The 18,472-nt window shown below is 45.4% G+C and overlaps 2 protein-coding genes across 12 annotated transcripts in view; one reads left to right on the forward strand and one right to left on the reverse strand.

Annotated features, from left to right (window-relative positions):
• Nucleotides 1-18,472, reverse strand: part of USPL1 (ubiquitin specific peptidase like 1) — a 162,741-nt gene that overhangs the window by 15,074 nt on the left and 129,195 nt on the right. Inside the window, exon 1 of one of the 2 annotated variants that reach the window (XM_081197897.1) lies at nt 2,662-2,785. The exons of the other annotated variant lie outside the window; for it this stretch is intronic. The gene's annotated coding sequence lies outside the window, so the exon portion shown is untranslated. Of the gene's footprint in view, nt 1-2,661; nt 2,786-18,472 lie in introns of those variants that run through there. 2 annotated transcript variants of the gene reach the window in all.
• Nucleotides 456-14,357, forward strand: LOC308589124 (ras-related protein Rab-9B-like). Of its 10 annotated transcripts, none has more exons than XM_081198036.1 (5): nt 456-2,529; nt 4,298-4,411; nt 8,016-8,143; nt 12,623-12,695; nt 13,704-14,357. In XM_081198036.1, the coding sequence occupies exons 4-5, from the start codon at nt 12,644-12,646 to the stop codon at nt 14,324-14,326; spliced, it is 675 nt and encodes a 224-aa protein (XP_081054162.1). In that variant the 5' UTR covers nt 456-2,529; nt 4,298-4,411; nt 8,016-8,143; nt 12,623-12,643; the 3' UTR covers nt 14,327-14,357. The 10 variants fall into 10 exon arrangements, with proteins under 10 accessions (XP_081054162.1, XP_081054163.1, XP_081054159.1 ...); XM_081198037.1 differs by lacking the exon at nt 8,016-8,143 and adding an exon at nt 9,830-10,868; XM_081198033.1 differs by lacking the exon at nt 8,016-8,143.

Consider the following 18,472-nt stretch of genomic DNA (forward strand, 5'->3'; position numbering starts at 1 on the left):
AAATGAACTACCATCAATAGCACAAAGATAGGTGCTCTTACTTCATGTGTGTGGTCAACTGACTAAGATACAAAACATGTTAGGCAAAAGACTGCAGACAAATTGTGTAAGAAAGTGCACTGTGGATCACTGCAAATTAGTAAGAAAGTAATGAAAAAGTAGTAATGAGTACTGCAAACTGAACAAGTAAACCAAACCTGTCAGCATTTCCATACATCTATACAGTGGTACCTCGCAAGACGAATGCCTCGCAAGACAAAAAACTCGCTAGACGAAAGGTTTTTCCGTTTGCGATTTGCCTCGCAAGACGAATTTCCCTATGGGCTTGCTTCGCAAGACGAAAACGTCTTGCGACTTTGTTAAACCGTTAAAACCGTGCTTCGCAAGACAAAAAATTCGCTAGACGGCAAAACTTGCGGAACGAATTAATTTCGTCTTGAGAGGCACCACTGTATTTGTCATAAGCAAATCAAATCATGCCACTATTGCTGCTGGGCTTGGCCTGCTAAAGACACTTGAACTGTTCTGGCCACAAGGATTTTACATGCATTCAGTAAAGAAGGTGCCAAACAATGCAATCAACTATGGTTGAACAAACAAATCTATATTAAGACTGAAGTGGTCAATGCCAAATTGGAATTAAAAAACCATGACCTTGCAATTATGTTTCAGTAGAAGACCAATATTGCTTTGGCCTATGTTGATTAATATCAACAGAAATAAGCAGTAGAAATACCAATTAGTATAGTATTAATAATATTGAATATTGATACGAGCACTCTGCTGTGGCATGTTCATTGGCTTAAGAACTGAGCTACAATGTATGTACCTTAATACTATAATGATGTTGTTTTTAAACCGTCTGCATAGAATTCTAACCCACTAGGTACCATGGGTGGACTTGGTCCAGAAAGGCAGCTTTTAAACATTTAAAAAGGAAAAAGGCAACTTTGCATATATCCAAAACTGAAACTGGTTAAAGTTACAGGAATGCAGAATAAGAGATATGCTTTTCCATACATAAAAGAATTGTTCTAAAGTTTCAAATTTGGAGATATATTTTAGTTAAGGTTAGTAAGACTGAGAAGGCTAGGTTTTTAACTATATATAATGTTGTTGTACAAAAGTACAAATTAATGCTTTGTATATAAAACTGTTAACGTTGGAAACAAAAACAGAATATAAAATATAGCAATAATTTTAAAAGGCACCAGCAGCTATGAAATGCACTAAATACTATAATATTTCTTTTAGAAGGTCTTTACAGTTCCAAATGAATGCTGGTAACTAGCACTTGAAAAGTGCATGCTGTCCAGAAATACAGAGCAGCAGTCATAATATCTGTTGGTACAACAAATAACAGCCCAATCGCTATGAACTGGAACCTAATGGAAGTCAAACTCAGCACGTTAAAAATAAAGGCTACTTACTAACCCTATGCACCATTCCAACTGCTGACACATGCTGGCTGTGGGATGGGACTAGCATGCATTAGACTGAGCGGGAATCCTGAGCCAATCAGGAACATGTTTCACCTGGCCAAATGTGGGACTGATGCACATGTAGTCAGCAGAAGGAAGGACTAGCTCGTGATTCCCTTGCACATGTTTTCAGCATAGAAGACAGTTTGTGTGAGTGCTCCCAGTACCACATGCCTGGATTCCTTGGTAAAGTGCCTTGCTTTCACCATCTGGTTCAGTATTCCCAGTCAGCAATTAAACAGAATGCCAGTATCACCTTTGTATGATGACTTACATAGATAATATGACAAAAGGCACCTGATTTTCATTCTTTAACAACCCTGGCTGCAAGTACAATTGGATGGTAAAGCACATTAATAAGATAGCTAATTTTTGTTAAATGATACCATTATAACAGAGAACGTTTATGCTGCTTTTCCACTGCAGTGCTTAAGAGTTTGGGGGAAAAACCTTAAATAACTAATGGAAGTTGTTACATCTAGCTCCTGAGATGGCACACACATCCCTTAAAAAGTTTCATGAAAAAGAATTATTTCACCACTTGTAGGGGGTGATGTGTGTGTGTTTGTGTTTAAACAACCTTACTAGCGTGCCAGGAGGAAAAGCAGGTCCTGCTAAAATTCCGCTTTCTGTGCATGTCAGAGGCTTCTGGAACCCAACAGGGCTAAATCCCAGCAATATGGTTTCAAGATCCCTCTCAAGATCTTAGGCTGCCATCATCAACCTTAGACCCGGGGTCACTCCTCGTTCCGTGGGAACATACCCTCAAGGACCGGGATTTACTTCCACGTTCAAGTGCGTCTAGGCACCCAACATGGAGGGAGCTGCGCATACGGGAAAAAAGGGAACCGCCGTCACGTGCGAAGCCACTCCCCACACAAAACAAGGCAGCTGGAGAAGGTTCCCCACGTGCGGGCAAGCAAGCAAGCTAGACGCGAAAGGGACCCTCTCAGGCTGGCGCTCCCCGCCGCGCGGATGGCTCAGGGGGGACGAGCCGAGCGCACCGTCGTCACGTGAGAAGTGGCCTAGACACCCGTGTAAGCGAAAGGTAACGCAAGCGAGCAGCAACGCCGGGATGCTCGCAACGCGGGTTGCCACGAGGAGTAGGAGGTGGAGGAGCAGGGGCCGGCGGCTCCCCTTCCCCGCCCGAGCAGGGGAGCCCCGTGAAGCCGTTACTCACCGCAGGGCCCGTAGCGGGAAAGGAAGGCGGGACAGGCGCCAGGGGGAGAGCCGCGGCGGCCGGCTCCTCAGGCGACGGCGACGCCGCTCGTGCGTTCTTCAGGCCGGCTGAGGCCTTGTAGTGCAGCTTCCGGCGCCTTCCTCTTGAAGCGGCTTCGCGTCGCTCCTCCTTTTCCCTCGCCGCACAACCGCACTGAGGCGGGGCCTGCCGGGCCCGTGTGGGGAAAATGGCAGCCGAGGGGCGGTGTAGGGAGCCTCCTTCTCTTTCCTCTCGGCTCGCGCGTGGAAGAGGGCCTCTTTTGCTTCGAGAAGGAGCCTGTCAGGAGGCTCGTTGTGTCTCTGGTTGTGGGGAAGCGCTGAGGAGGTGAAAGGAGGAAAGTCTAACTTTCCTTATTTCTCCTCATGGCGGGAACGGTTCCCGCCCTTGCCGCGACAGCAACTTGCCAGGGAGACATGCGGGGAAGAAGCGGGACAAAGTTCCGCTTAACTGAGGCAGCCGCGCCCAGGATTTAGCTGTTTAAGAGGAAAGGAGCGAGGAGGCAGCACGGTGGGGAAAGGGTGCGAAGGCGTCGAGAAAGGGGAGAGAGAAACGTTTGCTTCCCTCGTGGCACCGCGAGCAGCCGGTGAAGCTGAGCGTTGGGAGATTCAGGACGGATAAAAGGAAGTACTTCTTCGTGCAAAAGCTCAGGGTTAAACTATGGAACTCTCTCCCACAGGAGGCAGGGATGGCCAACAACCTAGATGGCAAGATGAGACAGATTTATGGAGGAGAGAGAGTGAGCTATGGATGGCTATTAGCTCTGCCTTCATGGCAGTGCTTCTGAATAACAGTTGCTGGAAATCGCAGGAGGAGAGAGGGCTGCTCTGCTTGAATCCTGCTTGCTGGTTTCCCACAGGCTTCTAGTTGGGCCACAATGAGAACAGGAGGCTGGACTAGATGGACCATCCGCCTGAACCAGCAGACTGTTCTCATGTTCTTAGAGGTCTCAATAGGGCTAGTACAGAGTGGAGGTGATTCAACCCCCAAACCGTATGCTGTTTGCTGGTTATTATCTCTAACTTGTACTTTATAGAAGTATGGTCAGTCTGGTCTGTAGCAGCAAGCACAACAAGAAGTCCTGTGGCACCTTGAAGATGGAGAATAAGTTAGTCCACAAACACTTTCCCTGTAATAATAAATTTTGGCTGCATTCACATAAGTTTGTTCCATTTTCACTAGTTTTCTGTAGCTGTTAATTTCCACATTACTGTATATCTGAGCTTTCACACCATGTGAAAGATGGTTCCAGGACTGTAGTGGAAAATTGTGCAGGTTTAGCACTTATTTCCATATTATTTGCAAACGGATTTTTTTTCTGGAAGCAAATAATGTGGAAATGAGCACGAATCTTGTCCTATATTCCACTATAGTTCCAGAAGTTACTTTTATGTCATGTGAAAGCTCACATGTAATGTGGAACCTAAAAGGGAAAAGGCATGAAAATAGAATAAACTCCTATGTGAATGCAGCCTCAGTCTTTAAGGTGTTACAAGACTTATTGTTTTTATATCATTTTTATGTGCACATTTATGTAATTCCATATAAATGCTAGCTAACTTGAGACACATGGTTTAACTGTGAATTCCTTTGTTTCCAGATTAACCACAGGCCTAAGCAGATGCAAACCACTTAAAGTCTCACCCAGGAAATAATTCTCATTAGAAGGTTGGAGGTTAAGTCATTTATAAGAGTTCTTCCACAAAGAGAGATTGTAAGTTCTGTGGTGTAAAATGTATCAAAGATTCTGGTATCCTGTTTTAAAAAGTAGACAAATCTCTTTCCCAGTGATATGGAGCAGAACATTTTTCCATTTCATAAGCTCATTAGTAGTAATGAATGGGTGCAAATTGGCCAGGGGTTTTATTTTAAGGATGTACATAGCTGTAACATTTCAGGGATAGATGTTTATCTTAATAGATATACCAATGGAGTTACACCTTGTTGTGACTTTGTTTCTATGTCATGGTCTGCAAATGTTATTGCCTTTCCCGATTCTCCACCAGACTGTCTTCATGTGGCCCATACCTAAAACCAGTCAAGCTGTTGATGAAGGATCTGTATATGTGCATGAATGCATTTACTGTATACAAAGATCTGACCCTTACTTTTACATGACCTCAACACTGTACCTTAAGGTGGCTCCTTTTTCTTGAGTGCATTCTAGTTTGAATACAACCAGCTTCCCCTGGTGTGGAGATGAAGTGAGGGGAAAGCAGTTCCTATTGTGCAGTTGTGGGCACTTAGTGCCTATCAGAGAAAAGGGGACCATTCTAGCATGATGTTTGCCCACTCAGGTGCATGCATGATAATATGTAAATTGATTCCTGTTATATGTTACTACTTGGCAGTAGTTGATTTTTAGATTCCAGGTCCCCACTTTTCCATATCAACACTTCCAGCTACTCTGAAATATCTGTATAGGCAGATTTTTCTTGAGGAAAGGATATGATACTTTTGAGGGACTCTTTTGAGGATACCTGCCAGAGATGATGGGTATGTGTGCATCTTTGTAACAGAGAGTCAGTGTGGTTGAGCAGTTAGAGTGGTGGACTAGGAGACCAGGGTTCAAATCCCCACTTGGCCGTGAAACTCACCAGGTGACTTTTGGCCACTCAGTGACTCAGTCTCAGCCTAACGTACCTCACAGATTTGTTGTGGGGATTACATTGGGAGCAGGAGAACCATGTCCACTACCTTAGGCTCCTTAGAGAAAAAGGTGGGAAATAAATAAAGACCAACGAGGTGGAGGGCATACCAGTGTAAAAAAATATACATTACCCATTGCCTGGATTCTATACCACCATATCTTCTGATCTGTCAGCAGGAAATCTAAATGAATCTAAACCAACCAGAACCACACCACCTCTGCACAAGAGGGTGTTATAAGCAGACATGGGATAACCCTACAGTTTGCAGAAGTACAGAAAATATGTGGGGAGGAAAATCCTACGGTGGGGAGAATATTCCAATAATAGCTCATTGAAGGCTGAGCATGGCTAGTATCCATGAAATGCTGACTAATAATAATATTAATAATAATAATAATAATAATAATAATAATAATAATAATAATTTATTTATACCCCGCCCATCTGGCTGAGTTTCCCCAGCCACTCTGGGCGGCTCCCAATCAAGTGTTAAAAACAGTACAGCATTACATATTAAAAACTTCCCTGAACAGGGCTGCCTTAAGATGTCTTCTGAATGTCAGGTAATTGTTTATCTCTTTGACATCTGATGGGAGGGCGTTCCACAGGGCGGGCGCCACTACCGATAAGGCCATCGCCCAGCCCTTCCCGGCTCGCTTTTATCAGCCAGGATGGGCAAGGATCAAGGAGACAGGTGGTCGGTTTCACTTGTCCAAGCAGCCTGTCCACATCCTCGGAGGTAACAGACTGATTGTTGGGGGGGGGGGCTGACGGGGGGGTGGAATGAAGTGCCTGGAAAAGAAGGATGAAGGAACCTAATAGCCCTGCTGGGTGAGGCCAGTGGCCTGCCTACTCCAGCATCCTTTTCTCATAGTGGCCAACCAGAAGCCTGCGAGCATCACCAGAATACAACAGTGCAAGGAAGAAATGCACAATATGGGAGGAGTAGAAGGAACCCACACAATGTCTAGATAGGTCATTTCATGTTTCACACTGAGAAGCTATTTATAAATATTGCCAGGGATGGAAGTGAGAGCTGCCCAAAACAATCCACTGAGAACTGTATGTGCTCAGTGGGCACAGACTGCTGACTGAACTTTTGAGGCTGAGGGAATGGAAAGCCAGAGGGAGGGAAATGGAATGGAGTGGCTGGAACCCTGAACAGAAGTATTACATTATATACTAATAGTTGTCAAAACCTAGTCCCCCAAATCCCAGGAATCGGCTCTTATTGGTACAAATGGTGTCTAAAGCCAACCCTGCCAGGTAGTACATTGCCACCACTCCATAAGCCCAACCAACCTGGGCCAGGAGACTCCCATAGCTTACCAGACACCTCTAATATTCCAGAGAAGCAAAAGTTAAAAACCAGATTCTGCTTCCTAAGCCTTAGGTTACCAGCTTACTCAGTATCATATAACCAAGAGGTTAGGGCCAGATACAGTACCAAGGCTTTACCTAAGCAGACAGACACCAGTTTTAAATGAGGTGGGTTTATTTAAAAGGGATAGGGTAAAAATGAAGTAAAAATAGCAGTAGTACAAAGCATAACAGCTACAATGGATCCCCAGGACCAGTCAAAAGGCTTGGTAGCTAGAAACGTCTGGCTCTGGTCTGTGTGCATTCTCACAGACTTCTCACAGCTGAAATCACTTCCCGGTTAGCCTGTTACGGCTTTAGCCTTGAAGCACAGTAGCACAAGCTAGTATAGGTGCTCCAACTTGATGAAACAAATCCAGTTAATGGGGGGAAACTCTTGCAGAGACCAGCTTTTACACAGGCTGAAGTAGGAAAGCCATTTTCTTGGCAATAGTCATCTTGGTTCTGAGTGCTGGTCCTTACATAGCCAAAACAATAAAATCCAAATACAATGAAGAGTTACTAGCATGTTTGTGGGAAAACCCTGAGGTTGCAGAAGCAGAAAACAAAAAACATTAAGAGGGAGAGTAAATGGGATGCAGGTGGCACTGTAGGTTAAACCACAGAGCCTAGGACTTGCCAATCAGAAGGTCAGCGGTTTGAATCCCCGTGAAGGGGTGAGCTCCCGTCGCTCGGTCCCTGCTCCTGCCAACCAAGCAGTTCGAAAGCACGTCAAAGTGCAAGTAAATAAATAGGTACCGCTCCAGGCAGGAAGGTAAAAGGCATTTCCGTGCGCTGCTCTGGTTCGCCAGAAGCGGCTTAGTTATGCTGACCACATGACCCGGAAGCTGGACGCCGGCTCCCTCGGCCAATAAAGCGAAATGAGCGCCGCAACCCCAGAGTTGGTCACGACTGGACCTAATGGTCAGGGGTCCTTTTACCTTTAAATGGGTGCCCCCCTCTATAAAGAGTTCAGTAAGAACTGAGCGTGCTCAGTGGCAGCAGAACACAATGATGGGTGGAGGACACAGAAAACAAAACAGAGTGATGGAATGTACTGAAATATTGCACAAAAGCACTCAATAGTGCAACATTCTGTTGCAGACCCAATGTAGTTCACTAACACGTTTTGTTGAACTGGAAGTATTCCAACCAGAAGATTTATTACTGTCTGCCTCAGTAGTCCTAGTATACAAACTGCCTATATGGCTGTCTTCTGTGGTTAAAAAACAACAGCTAAAAAGTGAAGTACATACATGTTTTATTAATAAACATAATTAATTGGAGACTCTCTTGTTTCCTTGTAAGCGTTTCTAGCATAGGAATAGCAAAAATCTTTTGATAGACAGTGATGGCTCTGTGGTAAGTATTGACAGGATGCTTTTTCCATCTTCATTACACAAAGGCCATATCAAAGAAAAAGAGGAGGAGGACAGGTAATAAAGTATGCCTCTATTTAAGAAAGTAATACTGTATTCTGAAGGTGATTGTTTCATGTGTATGATCTCAATGTGTGCAAACAGTATGATTCAAGAGACTACACATTGGAATAATAAAATTGAATCAAATTATCTACCACACAGGCTTCTTTTGTAAGTGAAACTATTATTGACTATTTTTTCTTCTCTCAAAAACAAAGACCAGACAGCAAAGTTAACAACAACAACAACAACAACAACAACAACAACAACAACAACATATGCCACATCTGCATGAAAAAGCGGATGTAATTTAAAAATCCCTGTAAATTTATTTACATTAAAAATAATACTTCTTCAGCTAAAATCTGTAATCCAGAGATTAAAATTGGTACTGATTCTCCAGCCATCACTGTCACCACAGCCTGTCTTCTCCTCGTTGCTATAAAACAGAATTTCACAACAGGCTTGATCTTTATTGGCAAGAAGGTATTTAACATAAGTTTCTTCTGAGCAGGTGTATTTATTCTGTTTCAGAACTTGAAATATAGGTTTGAATGTGCATAGCAAGTTTCATTTAAAAAAACAACTACAATACATTTCTATCTTTCTCAACCTGACACACATGGTTCTCTCCCCATTCTCTCCTCAAAACAACTATGTAATGTAGGTTAGGCAGAGTGAAGGTGAATAGCACAAGTTGAGCTTCGTATCTGAGTGATTTGAACCCAAGTCTCGCAGGCCCAAGTCTAACCACAACACTAAAGAAAGATGTTGCATTACAAACAAATATTGCTGAATAATTAAACCAAGGCTTGACATTACTTACCCAACATACTATAAACATAGTATAATCAGCTTTAATATTGATTAGCACAGCAAAAAGGATTCTTGGAATTTTTAGTTTCTTCTGCTTATCTATATATGTGAGGAACTATTTTGCCAATAATCGCTCATTATGCCATTTGGAGTTGTGCATGTCATAGTGAAGAGTTGCAAAATTCAAGGCATTTGTACATAACAGTTTTTACCAGGAAACAGACAGCAAAACAACCTTGGGTTAAGTTCAGATACATATTATTATTTCCAGTGTCAAACTTTCATTATTCTGGGGGCTATAAATTTGGCAGTGAGCAAATTAAGCATTTGCTCCCTCCTAAATTGTCCAACCAGGCTGTATGCTCATTGGCTTTCAGGTTTCGCTGAATTTTTAAAGTGTCAGTTGAGGATGTGGAAATGGTAAGAAGAAACTGGTTTGCTTGAGTTCCTAACATGTCCGTAAGCAGCTGAGTGACAGGCTCGCTGAATGGAGGCTTTGACAATTCTTAGATTAATCCCTACTGCCAAGTCAGTCTTTACTTCTTTTGTGGTTTGGGGTATTTTTCAAAGAGACAGACAGATGCCAACAACAACTAGTGAACCTAAACGGCACTTGACTTCTTAGTATGTAACAATACAGTTTCCAGACTGTTTTATGATATTGTTACATGGCTCTGCATTTTATCAATGACCAATAATTGAATTTATAACAAGGTATTGGTGAAAGTGCTGAACCTGACAAATGTTCCAGGTGTGTATTTTCAGTGGCTTGCTATTTTCTGGTAGGTAACTTGTGGAAGTAATGATGAGAAACTGTTGTCATCTCTTGAGAACCTTCCCAGTAATGTTCCACTGCATTCAGCGGTTCACCTCTCTCTTTCTTAGTTGTCTGTATCAGGGACAGGATCTGGAAAACCTGGTGTCAATCCAGACAGTACTGGAATAGAAGTTTGTGGTAATACCCATTTATTGAGTTCACCAATAACATAGCATTCAGGCTTCTTAGTTATGTAGGTTTGCAGTTTGGGGTGCTTCTGCATCCATTATTGTACACAGACTTTCCGGAAGTGATGCAGGTTACAAGCTGATAAGACTGAATCTATAGTAAGGATCAAAGGCAGAACAATAATTATTCATGCCTCTTTAACCTCTCTAGACTTCATGATTGATTACTTACCCCTGAAGGCTGTACAAAGGTTGCAGTTACACATCCGCCCCCCCCCCCCAGTAATTGCTTGAGAATAGTTCTACAGACAAGTATCTTTCTCTAGTCCACATTAAAATCATTGCAGAGTAACTTCCAGAAGGAAAGAATCCAAAAGCTGTAGGTAGTGTGGTCATACCTTGACCAGCCATACCTTGGTTAGGGCAAGTCAAAATGTCACAAAGCCATATTTCAAGTTCTTCATAACTTTTCATCAGGTTAGCTGTTGAGCAAACTGCATAGCGGTGGGGTATTTGAAGACGCTGGACATGTATAACAAGCTTAAGACACAAACTTTTCCTGCCCTTCAACTTTGTGATATTTTGTGTTCTAATAAAGGTATTACAGTGCTGTGACTTTGGGGTGGTTTTGTACAGTTTTTGTTTGCTTCACGGGATTTTGAAACTATGAAAATGATCTGACAAAGGGAATTAACATTTTTGAGCAGCGGGGTGAGGAGGGGATGATAGACGGTTGAACCTTCTTTGGGGTCTAGACAGTGGAGTGCACCTCCAGGGGTAAAGTCAAGCCACTGTGTTAGCAGCATGGACACTATGTGTTACATTTATATCCCAGCTTTTTCTCCAAGGAGTCCACGGTTCACCCCACTCCTCAGCTAATCCCTACAACAAACCTGTTAGGTAGGTGAAGAGGTTTGACTCAAAGGTCACCCAGTGAGCTTCAAGACTTGAGTGGGGATTTGAACCCAGACCTCCCCAGGTCTCAGTCTGATACTCTAGCCACTACACCACACTGGCTTCCTAGAGTTCTTTTGCTCTGGGGCAGCTTTATAAATTAAGTTGGTAAATGCCGTATTTTTCGCCCTATAGGACGCACTTTTCCCTGTCCAAAAATGAAGGGAAAATGTGTGTGCGTCCTGTGGGGCGAATGCAGGCTTTCGCTGAAGCCTGGAGAGCGAGAGTGGTCGGTTCACACCGACCCCTCTACCTCTCCAGGCTTCAGGAAGCTATCCGCAAGCCTGCGGAGCCCGGCGGGAACTCTCGCGGGCTCCAAAGGCTTGCAGATAGCTGCCTGGAGCCTGAAGCCCGGGGAGCGCAGCACTGTGCACCCCGGGCTTAGGGCAGCTATCCGCAAGCGTGCGGAGCCCGGCAGGAGTTCCCGCCAGGTGCTGCAGGTTTGCGGATAGCTGCCCTAAGCCTGGGGTGCGCAGTGGGCTACAGCGCCGCGCTCCCCGGGCTTCGGATAGCAGCAAGCTCTGGGAGCGATGGTGAGGTTGAGCGCAACCTCGCCATCGCTCCTGGACCTGTTCTGGGGGCTGGGGTCAGGGGAAGCTCAGGCTTCCCCCGCCGCCAGCCCCGCAAGCTCCGGGAGCGATGGCGAGGTTGAGCGCAACCTCGCCTTCGCTCCCAGCCCCGAGGCTAAAAACGAAGCCAAGACAGCTAGCAGGATCCATCCCGCTCGCTGTCATGGCTTTGCTCTTTGGGGCTCGGGGGGGGGATATATTTTTTTCTTTATTTCCCTCCCCCCCCCAAAAAAGTGCACCCTATGGGCCGGTGCGCCCTATAGAGCAAAAATACGGTAAATATGGGGAAAGCAGAATGTCCTTAGAGAAGGATCTGAAATATTTTCCTGGGAGCTTGAATTTGTTTTATTCTGGATGGCTAGATTGGATGTTTTAATGTGTTGTCGACCACTTTGAGATGTTTTCTTTTAAATGTAAAGCGTTATAGAAATGAAATGAATAATAATAATAATAAATTGCATGGTAAAAAAAATGGTACCTAGACATTCTGTTAGGCGACTGTAACCTAACGGTCTAGTCCAGGGGTCAGCAAGGTTTATCTTGCCTGGGCCAGATCGGTCCCGCAGAGATCCCTCCATGGGCCAGATTGCATGCGCGCCTGCGATTTTCGGTGCCTTCCTCCTTCCCACCCGCACAGATGTGATTTTCACTGCTGCGGAAGCGAGCCCCCGTGCTGCACTGCGCCGGTTTAGTGCAGTACACAAGCGGGCAGCTCGGATCGGGGGTGGCTCGTGGGCTGGTCAAACGACCTCTGCGGGCTGCTTCCGGCCTATGGACCTTAGGTTGCTGACCCCTGGTCTAGTCCAACCCCCAGCAATGATTCCTGCATTCCAGGGGTTTGGACTAGATGACCCTTCAACTCTGTGATTCTATGAACTTTGGTTTAAGGTGCCCTTTGGCAGTTAGCTTATATATCTGAGTTTCTAACATTGCCTGGAATCAGAGAAAAAGACGGGATATAAATAAATATAATAATAATTACGCTGGAAGCTGTCATTCCCCCAAGGCAACTATTGTCTGCACTGACTGGCAGCCGTCTAGGGTTTCAGGCAGGGAATCTTTTCTAGCCATACCTGGAGATGAGGTGACTGAGCCAGAGGCGATGTGGAGACAATGTGGGGAGCGATAGGAATACAGTGTGTGTGTGTGTGTGTGTGTGTGTGTGTGTGTGTGATGTGCAACAAGCTGAGTGACCTGCCTTGCCTTTCAGGGATGCTGGTGATTCGTGTGCATGTCATCAGCCAGGCTCCCCCAGAGGCAGGACTCCTTTCTCCACAGAACAGGTGGGCAGTTAACCAGCTCTCTGCCTTTGCTGCTGTGGATTAAGATTAAGACTCTTAATCTTAGGGCTGTGGATTCAAGCCCCACGTTGGGCAAAAGATTCCTGGAGTGCAAGGGGTTGGGCTAGGTGACCCTTGTGGCCCCTTTCAGCTCTACCGTTCTATGATTCTGTGACATGGGGGCAACTGGCTTACTTGGACAGTACCAATGTCCACCTAGCATAGCTGCCGTTTCCCAGTTTCCAAAGCTGAAACAGCAAACCACAAGCCTACACTGAAGGAGTGTGGTTCAGAGAAACCCATGCTGTTTGCCATGCTTTAGCTACCCTGAGCATAGGAGCCAATTCCTAGGGGCCCAGGTCATAGAAACATAACAGTTGGTACACTAAGGGTCCTCTAGTCTAACCCCCTGCAATGCAGGAATCTCAACTAAAGCATCCATGACGGATAGCTATACAGCCAGATGTAAAACAGATCAACAACTGTGGAAGACATCTGAAGGCAGGTATAGGGAAGTTTTTAATGTTTGATGTCATATGGCCGCCAGAAGCATATAACACTAGTCCTAAAGGATATTCACTGGCTCCCAGTTCATTTCTGAGCACAGTTCAAAGCGCTGGTGATTACCTTTCAAGCCCTAAACGGCCTTGGCCCACTATACCTGACAGAGCATCTCCACTCCCATTGTTCAGCCCAGACACCAAGGTCCTCCTCTGAGGGTTTTCTGGCAGTTCCCTCACTGCAAGAAACGAAGTTACAGGGAACAAGGCAGAAGGCCTTCTTGATAGTGGTGCTCTCCCTGTCAAGGAGATAAAGAACTATGTAACTTTCAGAAGACACCTGAAGGCAGTCCTATATAGGGAAGTTTTTAATGTTTGATATTTTACTATGTTTTATATATGCTGTAAGCCAACCAGAGTGGCTGGGGCAACCCAGCCGGATGGGCGGGGTACAAATAATAAAATTATTACTATCCCAACACCACTAACGGAGTCTGCCTTTTTCCTCTAGAGGTTGCTGCTGCCGTCATGAGTGGGAAGTCGCTGCTGCTGAAGGTCATCCTCCTGGGCGATGGGGGTGTTGGGAAGAGCTCTCTCATGAACCGCTACGTCACCAACAAGTTTGACTCGCAGGCTTTCCACACCATCGGCGTGGAGTTCCTCAACCGGGACCTGGAGGTGGACGGGCGCTTGGTGACCCTCCAGATTTGGGACACGGCCGGGCAGGAGCGCTTCAAGAGCCTGCGGACCCCCTTCTACCGGGGGGCCGACTGCTGCCTGCTGACCTTCAGCGTGGACGACCAGCGGAGCTTCGACAACCTGGGCCACTGGCAGAAGGAGTTCCTCTGCTACGCCAACGTGAAGGACCCCGAGCGCTTCCCCTTTGTGGTGCTGGGCAACAAGGTGGACAAGCTGGAGAGGCAGGTGATGCCCGAAGAGGCCCGGGCCTGGTGCACGGAGCACGGCAACTACCCCTACCTGGAGACAAGTGCCAAGGACGACACCAATGTGGCCGTGGCCTTTGAGGAAGGTGTGCGGCGGGTGTTGGCCGTGGAGGAACAGCTGGAGCGCTGTGTGCTGGGCAGTTCCATCAACTTGCATGCCAGCAGCAAGGCAGGCTCTTCCTGTTGCTGAACAGCCAAGGGGGTGGGTGGGAAGGGCACGTCCTGGAACGGTAAAGGCCTGTGGGGGATTGGGTGGGGGGCCCTCAGGCTGTAGTCAGAGTAGGGGCAGGGGGCTTAGGTGAGTGTTCGAAATCCCCATGCACCAGGCATATTTTGCGACTGGTGCCGGTCCAGTTATGACCTTCTGGAGATCTCTGGATGCCACGTTGGTGATGAACATCTCCATCTGGGTGGTCCCTCCAGCTTTCTTAAGCAGTTCGGCAGAAGAGTTTATTTATTGCGTTTATATCCCACCTTTTTCTCCAAGGAGTCCACAGTTCTCCGCAGTTCAGTTAATCCCTACAAAAACCCCGTGAGGTAAATGAAGAAGCTGTGACTGACTCCAAGGTCACCTGGTGAGCCTCAAGACTGGTGATTTGAACCCAGACCCCCCAGGTCCTAGTCCGACACTCTAACTACTGCACCACACTGGCTTCCTAGATTACCTCTGCTCTGGGGCAGCTTTATAAATTAAGTCAGTAAATAAATATACGGAAAGCAGAATGTCCCTGAGAAGGATCTGAAATATTTTCCTGGGAGCTTGAATTTGTTTTTTTCTGGATAGTTTTATTGGATGTTTTAATGCGTTGTTGAACACCTTGAGATGTTTTCTTTTAAATGTAAAGTGCTACAGAAATGAAAATAATAATAATAATAATAATAATAATAATAATAATAATAATAATAATTTCATTTTTAAAAGAAATGGTTCCTAGACATTCTGTTAGGTAGGGACAATTGGACTGCCCCCTCTCCTCCCTGCTCCAGTTGGACCACCCCCTCTCCTCCACAGGGCCAATAGACACCATATTCCCTGTGGAAGTGACAGGGAGAGTGGGGGAAGCAGGGATAAAATTGGGGCCTGCTCCACTTGAACTGCCCCCTCTCTCCCATAGGGCCGAGGGACACCTATGAGAGAGTGGGGAGGCAGGCAAAACAGCATCGGGGCCTGCTCCGTTTGGACTGTCCCCCCCCCCCCGCCTCCCACCATCACTAAGAGATGCAATTGCAGTCAGCCTGTGGCATTTCTGTTCAGGGCTCAGATTTATAAAAGATAAAAACAGTAGTCCGTTCCAATAGCCATCGTTGGTGATAATGCAAGCTTTCTAGCTACATAATCCTAATTTGATATGCTAATTTAATGCCCATAGTAGCATGCTGCTTAATTCAGACTTAATCAGAACTGTGGGTTTTATTCATCCACAGTTCTGATTAAGTCCAAATTTAATAGATGGAAATCAAATTTGCTGATTAATTCTAGTTCGCCCAGTTGAGACTTCTACTGCCTTTTTATGGCTGAAGTAAGGTAACTTAGAGTCAGAAACTGTGTCCTGGAAAGCTGAACATTCTCCCATGGGCTTCTGAATGCTGCTCTTGTTGGTTCTTATCAATGCAAGCTTATGACATAAAGCATACATAGGTTAGTTTTTAAGGTGCTATAACATACCAACATGGCTGCCTTTCTAGAATATGTCGTTTCTGAGGATTGTGATAGACAGAAATATTTTATTTTATTTATTTTTTAATATATTTTTAATAGATAGATATGTATGTGTATTTGTCCTTTGTGCACCCTAACTCAACACAAGACTTTCCTGGGCAAGAAAGTATGGGGTCTCACATGTGGGAGGAATTAGGAGAGTCAAGTGTTTCGCTAATGTGCACAGTGCTCAAAATGGGGAGTGTCATTCGTCCTGCAGTGAATATGTCAGAAAGGCAGGTTGCTTAGGGAAAACTGGGCAAAGCAGAACTCAGACGATTGAAATGAGACCAACTCTACACTGCAAAGATGTCTGCAAACATGACATGAAGGCTGGCAACATCAATCCCACCATGTGGGAATCTCTTACAGACCACAGTGCCTGGAGACAGGCAAACAGGTCATGCATCTGCAGCAGTGACCAGAGGAGGAGTGACCGTTGGAACGAGCACAAAGAGAAGAAACACCATGATGCATTTGCAGCAACACAACCTGATGCCTTCACCTTCCTCAGCTGCAACAAAACATCTCTCCCATATCAGCTTTTACAGCCACAGCAGGTGCTGTAACTCTCCAATGGTTTGACTTCATCCCCAAAGGTGTACTCCGTTGTCTCCCGAGACAGAAGATTGTCAGCCTCCATTGCCTCATGAGGCAGACAGAGGTTTAGGTCACCAATAGCAAGTCAGGATGGGTGAGAAGATCAGGGTAAATCAACTCTTCTGCACCCCAGAGCCGTTCCATTTGTCCTGCGGTGTCCCCTCCACACGCAGCCTCTCCTGCTGCAATTAGCCTTGGGGGGAAAGTATTCTATTTTAGATATTTCCTGAATGGGGTGCTGTTTCAAGGGGGACCTTTTTTTGAGGGCATGTCTAGAGAATGAAGGCTTAACTCCACTAGCCATTTGGAGCTGGGGCTGATGTGCAACAACATCTGGAGGGAACCACATTGGCTCCGTCTAATGGATTATTTGCAGGGCTGCCTTTACATGATCTTTTTCAAACTTTACTTGGTTCAAAACACAGCAGCCCAGCTGCTACCTGGCACTTGACTTGATGACAGCTCCCCCCCCCCCACTCTGTAAGGCTAAAATATATGAAAAACAGTTACACACACACACACACAGAGAGAGAGAGAGAGAGAGAGAGAGATATGCATGCCAGCCTAGTGACAGATGTTTAGGTGCTGTCATAGGCAATGGTATACCTAGGGGTTGGCCGGGTTGGCGTCCACTAGGGGCAGGCAGTCTGATGTGGTTGGGTGTAAAACTCATGCCTCTCCATGCATGCTTCCCGGGCCACTCTTTCACTGTTCTGGGTGCCTGGGCAAGGTGCACAGGCTCCTCTGGGTGCCTGGGTGAAAGAATCTGGTCATGCAAGGGATGGGGTGCACCAATACTGGTGCCTGCCAACTGCCAAAGGGAGCCTAGGTATACTTCTGGCTATAGGGTTGGCTGGTGGCAACCAGAAAGAAGGCCTTGTCTTTCATTGGGAGTTGTAGAGCTCCCACCCAAGGAATGTTATTAATTTATTTAATTGGATTTATATCCCATCTTTTTCTCTTGACAAGCTCAAGGTAGCATACATGGTTCTCCCCCTTATTTAATCCCCACAACAACCCCGTGATGCAAGGTTAGGCTGAGAGGCAGCGAGTGGCTCAAGGTCACCCAGTGAGTTTCATGGCTGAGAGGGGAGTCGAACCCTTCCCAGGTCCCCATCCAGTACTGTAACCACTAAACCACATTACCCAGTGTCACCATTATTCTCCTTTGGACTCCAGGCAAAAGTCAGTTTGGTTTGCCCAAGCTATCAACACTTCTTACTATTTATTTGCTGAAGGGTATTTTATTGGTGTGAACTACTGCTTGCTTGTATTCCCTTCTCTGTTTTAAATGTTCTGGATATAGTGGAAATGAGGATATCATTCTTACTAAATTAAATTAAAACCTCTAAATAAAATGCTAGCTGTAACACTGTTCCACACTGTTCCTGCATCTATGTGGACATGCCAGTTTGTAGGCTTTAGTTTAGTTTAAATGGTGCAGATTGTATAATCCAGTTTGGTTTACAAAGTAACATTCTCTCAGATTAAAAGCAGTACCAGCACTCTGTTCTGCTACTGACTCATTTCCCGGCACCTGGATTTCCATAAAGTCTAGCATCGTCGACTACAGACTTAAAATGTATAGGAGGTATTTCCTTATCTAGAATTCCATTTAATGAGAGAGCAGAAGCTTAGAATGAGAGCAATCTCCACAACAAACGGAAATAGTATGTGATCTTAGACATTTTAAAAAAGACTTCTGATAAATTATAGAAATTCCTCGGTCTTGCCATAAAATACGGCCAGCTAGCTAAGAGCGCATGTTGGGGCTTTCTGAGCATGAGCTAGTGTTACACTACTGGACTCAGTCCTGATGCTTTCTGAGTTGAACCATTTTGACTGCTGTTTCTGTACATGGAAGCAAACCACATTTAATTTGAGGCTACTGCAGCAGGTTACTGAAAAACCAATCTGGAAGGCCCAGCATATCCAGCTCTGACTTATTATTGAAAAGAGCTCACCTCACAACGCAGCAGGTACATGTAAGTTACGAAAGTGTTGTAGCAAACCTAAGCATTACGTAAGAACATAGGA

This window comes from Podarcis bocagei, assembly GCF_964188305.1.
Source record: "Podarcis bocagei genome assembly, chromosome: 6".
In the NCBI taxonomy this organism is placed as follows: domain Eukaryota; kingdom Metazoa; phylum Chordata; class Lepidosauria; order Squamata; family Lacertidae; genus Podarcis; species Podarcis bocagei.

What these genes read in the sequence shown, in the direction of transcription:
- LOC308589124 (XM_081198036.1), top strand. Translation starts at nt 12,644, where the DNA reads ATGTCATCAGCCAGGCTCCCCCAGAGGCAGGACTCCTTTCTCCACAGA. An exon ending in CTCCTTTCTCCACAGAACAG is followed by an intron (nt 12,696 to 13,703) that starts GTGGGCAGTTAA and finishes TTTTTCCTCTAG; the next exon opens with AGGTTGCTGCTGCCGTCATG.